This window comes from Phaseolus vulgaris, chromosome 2 (genome assembly GCF_000499845.2).
Source record: "Phaseolus vulgaris cultivar G19833 chromosome 2, P. vulgaris v2.0, whole genome shotgun sequence".
NCBI lineage: Eukaryota > Viridiplantae > Streptophyta > Magnoliopsida > Fabales > Fabaceae > Phaseolus > Phaseolus vulgaris.
The window spans coordinates 42,508,195-42,514,857 of NC_023758.2; the positions used below are offsets into that span (position 1 = coordinate 42,508,195).

General features: G+C 35.3%; 1 protein-coding gene across 1 annotated transcript; it reads left to right on the forward strand.

The window, feature by feature from the left end:
* Window positions 1–729: 729 nt before the first annotated feature.
* On the forward strand, window positions 730–6,251 carry LOC137812290 (actin-related protein 3). Its single transcript, XM_068614218.1, has 9 exons — window positions 730–1,154; window positions 1,356–1,815; window positions 2,232–2,378; window positions 2,793–2,885; window positions 3,073–3,192; window positions 4,130–4,240; window positions 4,463–4,588; window positions 4,985–5,083; window positions 5,630–6,251. The coding sequence occupies exons 1-9, from the start codon at window positions 1,105–1,107 to the stop codon at window positions 5,708–5,710; spliced, it is 1,287 nt and encodes a 428-aa protein (XP_068470319.1). The 5' UTR covers window positions 730–1,104; the 3' UTR covers window positions 5,711–6,251.
* The last annotated feature ends 412 nt before the right edge of the window (window positions 6,252–6,663 follow it).

Genomic DNA, 6,663 nt, shown 5'->3' on the forward strand with positions numbered 1-6,663 from the left:
TAAGGTTAAGATGTTTTCTTGTAGCTTATGTTTTTAAATTAAAACCACCGACAATTTTTTTTTTTTTTGTATTTTTGTTGATGGAGGTTGGTGTGAGAATAGAAAGAAAGCAAAATGTTGGCGTGTAAGAAGGAAACCAAAGCACTTTAATATTCCTTTTGGGTGGGACCGCTCAACAGGTGCTTCAAATCACTTCTCTTTACATAAACTATTTCATTTTTTACATCTAAGTTAATATTTTCTTAAGAATTATTTCATTCAATAAATCAATAGCCATTTTATTAGTTGGAGTACTATTGATGTGTGTTTTATGATTTAAAAAACATTGAACAAAATGTTTATAAGTATGGCATACAAGATTGATAATGACCAATTTGGAATACATTTTAGAAAATTTATTATGGAAAACACATTTTGAAAGTATTATATGCGTTCTAGAAATCTTATTCTAGAAATCTTTCTTAAAAATGCTTTCTGAAATTTCTGAAAAACATTTTTCAAAATACATTATAAATTTTGAATAGGAATGTTGTAAAGATTTTCAGAAAAACTAATTCGAAAGTTATTTAAAAAAGGGATAAAATTGTAATTTTGAATATTGATGGGTGCAGGAAGAACTTTGACGTGGTGTAGGGAGAAACATTCTTTGCCACACCTAGTACTCAACCCAAAATTATTGTTGCTAATTATTGAATTAAAATATAATGAGAATAATAATATAAAAGAAAAGGAAAGAGAAAGCAAGAAAGTGAGAGAGAGAAAAGGGTTAGGTGGGTTGTTGTTTGTTTAAAACATGTTTGTGAATGACGAAATGAAGTTAATGGGACCTGCGGCTTTGAGTTGAAATGGGTGCAGCAATCACCAACCATTCCCATTTCTCTATTTCCTCCTTTCACTTGGGATCAAAGTCTCTGTTACCATCATATTTACCTTTACTTCCAACTTCTTCTTCTTCATCTTCTTCTTCTTCTTCTCCTTTTCCCTCTTCCTTATTGCGCTCTTCACGACCATGATCCTCTGCCTCACACTCACTCTCACTCTCGGATCTCCCTCGCAGATCCCCTTTCAACGCTCACCATCACCACCACCGTTTCTCTCTTTCTCATGGATCTCTCTCCTTCGCGTCCAGCTGTAGTCATCGATAATGGCTCCGGGTACCCTTTTCCTCCATTTAAATCACCCATTTTTCTTCCAATCGTCATCCTGTGTTTTTCTCACTTTCAATATGTGGGCACCACGTGTTTGTTGTTATGCCCCACTGCGGTTTTTTTTTTTTCTTGTGACTTGAATTGTCTGCAATATTGGCATTCCCGAATTGTGTTTACCCTGAATTTGGAAATGGTGTTTTTTTTCAGGTATACTAAGATGGGGTTTGCTGGTAATGTCGAGCCATGTTTTATTCTTCCGACAGTGGTTGCAGTTAATGAGTCGTTTTTGAATCAATCGAGGAACCTTTCTAAAGGCAATTGGTTAGCCCAGCACAATGCCGGTGTAATGGCGGATCTTGATTTCTTTATTGGGGATGAGGCACTTTCCAAGTCTCGATCTAGCAGCACTTATAACCTCAGCTACCCAATTCAGCATGGTCAGGTTGAGAATTGGGATGCCATGGAGCGCTACTGGCAGCAGTGCATATTCAATTATTTGAGGTGTGATCCGGAGGATCACTATTTTCTCTTGACCGAGAGTCCATTGACTTCGCCTGAGAGTCGTGAGTATACTGGGGAAATCATGTTTGAGACTTTTAACGTACCTGGACTTTACATTGGTGTGAATTCTGTGCTTGCCCTTGCAGCTGGTTATACCACATCTAAGGTTGGTAATTATTAGTACATGGAAAAAAAGGAAAGTTATGTTGAATATAGAATTGGATGATTAATCTGAATGCTTTACATATTTAATATGATATCAGCAGCAACAAGTTTCGTAATTAAGTAAACACAGATTGCACAGGATGATTCATCAGCCCCCTGCAATTTGACACATTTGGATGCTTTCAGTTGAAATCATGAGAAATATGAACTGTTTTGGTTGTTTTGTATTATTACTACTACAATGACAATTTATCAACTCCCCTCATTATATTGAAATAAAATGTAAGTTGGTTATGCATAATTATATTTTCAACTTAATTACAGTGCCATATCAGCTATCAATAATTTTTCTTTCTTATTACATCTCTCTTATTTTAAGAATATTTTCCTTTTAAGCTGATCTGGAATTCTTCTTAGTGTGAGATGACAGGAGTTGTAGTGGATGTTGGAGACGGCGCTGCTCATGTTGTACCTGTTGCAGATGGCTATGTTATTGGTAGCAGCATCAAATCAATTCCTATTTCTGGAAAGGATGTTACTCTTTTTGTGCAGAAGCTCATGCGGGTAGGAAATCCTTCTGGTATATAATTAAAAGTTTATTGTGCTGGTATTGTTTCCATTTTTGAATATCTGTGAATTTCTGTAACCCTCTAGTTAAGGTTGAAGGATCTGACAAATTACCATTTGCATAGCTAGTGAAACCAATCATGTATAAACGGTAAATTATGGATGGAAAGGGTGTGATGCACTTATGAATCATGATAGTATAGTATTATTTCGACAATTTTAGTATTGAATAAGTAACAGTGAAATTTACTTATCTCGTGATTGAGTATGGAACTTATTTGTGTATTCAGGTATAAACTTTTGTTGAACTGACCGAGATTGTGATAACTAATAATCCATATCCAATTGTCAATCTGCATTTCTGCTAAGCCTGGTTCATGAACTGTGTTGTGTTGACGTTGCACCATGCAGGAAAGAGGAGAGAATGTTCCACCCGAAGACTCTTTTGAAGTGGCACGAAAAGTGAAGGAAATGTATTGCTACACCTGCTCTGACATAGTGAAGGTTGTCTTTAGTCCAATGCTTAGTTCTTTTAAAGAGTTTGTGCTATGCCTCTGCCATTAGTGTATTGAGTGTCAATTAAATCTCACTACTTTAAATTGCTTTTCTTTCTGGTGAATCAAGGGATGTAGCTATTGTTGTCTTTGAACTTATTAGTTTTCCTACATAACAACAGCTCAATTTCTCCCAGGAATTTAATAAGCACGACAAAGAACCAGCCAAGTATATAAAGCATTGGAGAGGCATTAAACCGAAGACAGGGGCACCATATTCCTGTGATATTGGCTATGAACGATTTCTTGGCCCCGAGGTTTGTTCTATGGCTTCCCTTTATATTTTCTCTATGATGGATACTTAATTATTAGGGGCCTGTGGATTGGATATTAATTGAATCAACTGGTAACTGGGATATTTTTTTGGGATTCCTACAAGATTATAGAAATAATTCAAAATTTTATTATCGGATCCATTCTCTAAATCAGTATGACGTATGAGTTAATGATGTACAATTCAGGGAAATTCAAAAGTGCCCAGAAATTCAAGTGTACCCTACAACCACCCTCCCCTCTCTTACTAACCTACTATTTATTCTACTAATTACTGAAAAGTTCGTTATAATTATACTCTAACTGCTCTGTGAGTTAGTTACTGCTGGATTTGTATCCCTATCCTTATCTCTATTCTTATGTCTTCTCACATACACTTTCCTAATTAGGGGTCTTGTATAAGATATATTTATACCTATTTTTAGTATGATTTTTACCTTGTGAATACCTAAACCTATCTCATGAACTAATGAATAATTAAATATATACTTTATAAGTTCCTCACTTCCTATCAATAATATCCAACGTAATAGAGGGGGGCTATCAAAGACATTTTTCCACTTCTCTTCAGAAGGTCAGACTTTTTTCCATATCCGTTGTGTTATTAAAGAGGTTCCAGAACTAGTGTGGCTAGGGGCAACGGAGGCTTAATTGCAGGCAGTTTAGAATGCTTCGGGTGCTTGGGTTTGAACCTGGGATGAACTGATAAAGTAGTATCCATGTCTAAGATTCTTGATATCATTCAGAAATTTATATCTATTGTTCCGCTGGAGTTGTTTCCTTAAACCACTGAAGAATAAACAAAAATGCGTAGTGCCTTGATCTAATTGTTGGGCTAATCCATGGGTTTAGTTTGGGTCATTATACGAACAGGGTCAGTCAAATTAACACATTTGTTTGTTTTCCCTATGATATCTGCAGATTTTCTTTAATCCTGAGATATATGGTAGTGACTTTACCACCCCTTTGCCAGTTGTAATAGACAAGTGCATTCAGTCTGCACCAATTGACACGAGGAGATCACTCTATAAGGTAAAGTACCTTGTCGACATGTATATTTTAAATTTTTAGTGAACCACTTTTATCATAAAATTAGAGATTTTCTTGGGCTCAATGATTAGCTTAGGGCATTTTTTGTTGTTGGCCAGATGGAATACAGTAGTTTCAAATGTTATATTAATCCACCACCACCTAGCTATGTTCTGAAATGATTGAATATTTTAACTCTTTTCTTCCTTTTCATTTTTATTTCAGAATATTGTGTTGTCTGGAGGTTCAACCATGTTCAAAGATTTTCACAAGAGGTTGCAACGTGATCTAAAAAAAATTGTGGATACTCGTGTCATTTTATCTGAAGCACGCTTAAATGGGGAGATAAGAGTAAGAGTTATACGTACCTTAAACCTCTTTAAATTGATCTTTATCTTCCTCTCTGATACAAGGATGAGAAATTCCTTAATATAAACCATGCTTGCTCTAGTTGTATGGACTAAACCAATCAACAACCAGTGCACCATAGGTTGTATTAAATAACGAAGTATTTAAATTAATCTTTCTCATGTAATTATTTTCCATTGAAAATAGTTGTGTTTTGGTTGTTCATTGGTTTGGTTACATAACTTGTGCTGACAAGGTCTACTCAACCCCCTTCCCCTGGCCTGTCCGCCCACACTTTCCTGTACAAAATTGTCTATTGGTGTATATAGTAAGGCCGGACTGCTATATATTTATTTCTTTGACCTTGGCATTACTTTTTTTTGCATTTGGAGCCTACAGTCGCAGCCAGTGGAGGTAAATGTAGTCAGCCATCCAATTCAGAGATTTGCAGTTTGGTTTGGAGGATCAGTGCTTGCGTCAACTCCTGAATTTTTTACGGTACGTTTCTGACAGTTTATTTTTTATTTATTTTTTTTTGCGTGGGAGGGGGTTTAAGAGATTCACTGTTTACATTCCATAAGCTAGCAGTTCGAGTTGGATCCTACACTAAAATCCCATATTTTCAATATGGGACGCAAGTCCCATTCCTTGCAATTTGATCCTAACATCCCTCCTCGCTCCACAACCCCGAGCCCATGCCGGCTGGTTTTAAGTGAGTTCTGTAGTTAGTTGTCAATGCCTCTTTCTCTGGCATTAATAACCAGGATTTTGTACGCTCTACCATATGATTGCTGAATTTATGATTGAATACATGTTAACAAAATGCATGGTCTGTTTGTTAAGTTCAGAAACATAAAACTTGAGCAGTGTAAAAATACGACTGGGAGTTTTTTTTTTTGCCATCCCTGTGGATTGCCAAGTGTTTTCTTGTGATAATGTCATTTTCCTAGTGAGTATTCATAATTTTTTTTGTTTCTTTAATCCTTCCGATAAATTTCAAAGCAAAATTAGCCCAAGTTTTACAATTTCTGGTCCAATGTGCAGGCTTGTCATACAAAGGCAGAATATGAGGAGCATGGAGCAAGCATTTGCCGTACAAATCCTGTTTTCAAGGGAATGTATTAATGCAGCGATAGTTGATGAAGGACGCAGTTATTTGATTAGACAGTTGAATGAATGCCTGGTTGTTTTGATCTCCAATTCACCTTCTGATCTTTCTTCCCACCTATATTCAAGGTGGTGGTGGAAGTGAGTGTAAAATATGTATATTAAGCGAACACATGCATTTGTTTTCATTCCAGCACTCTCCCTAGGCAGTCAGTTTCACTCGGTTATTACAGTTGCCAGGAGGTCCAGGCGGTACTTTAATGGCTAGATAGAAACTGATCTTTGACAATACTGGCTCAGCTGAATTTGCAACTTTTGGTGTTCAGCTTAGAATCTGATGAAGTTCTGCATTTTTTGTCATTCTTTGTTGGGACTAAATATTCCATCGAGTACTTTTCTAGGTCACAAGTCAAATTCGTTTTTATTGAATTGTAATAAGCACCAGTGCAGGTTAGATTTGTGTTTACCGTAATCATATATTTTTGCATTTTTGGGGTACATATTGTACAATTTGTATTTTGTTTACTGATGATCAAAGCTAGAAATAATTCTTTTGTCACGTTAACTGTTCCTGATTCCTGATGTACTTCAGGTAATGTGAAACTATTCTCCCTGCATTTTAATATAGTAAGGCTCAAATAATGTTTTAGGTACTCGTAAATTTGTGAATGCTGTATATATTCCTTAAGCGATTATGTGAATGCCTTAACTGCAATATGTTTTTAATTTAAAACTATTTCAGTTAGGGTTTTCATATCTTATTTCATTGAATATGTATCTAATTTTGTTAAATCTTTCATATTCAATCATCAAACACAGAAATTTGATAGAAATAATACAAGTATTTTTTTTAAAATTATTTATTAAGAAAAAAAAGGGTAAATCAATAATGTATACAAACAATGTAGATTCTCTCTATTTTTTTTATCAAATTGATTATTATTTTCCCTTAATAATGATTTGAAAAAATA

Coding starts and splice junctions, on each gene's coding strand:
- LOC137812290 (XM_068614218.1), top strand. CDS start 1,105: ATGGATCTCTCTCCTTCGCGTCCAGCTGTAGTCATCGATAATGGCTCC. Junction 1,816..2,231: donor CTGGTTATACCACATCTAAG/GTTGGTAATTAT, acceptor AATTCTTCTTAG/TGTGAGATGACAGGAGTTGT. Junction 3,193..4,129: donor AACGATTTCTTGGCCCCGAG/GTTTGTTCTATG, acceptor TGATATCTGCAG/ATTTTCTTTAATCCTGAGAT.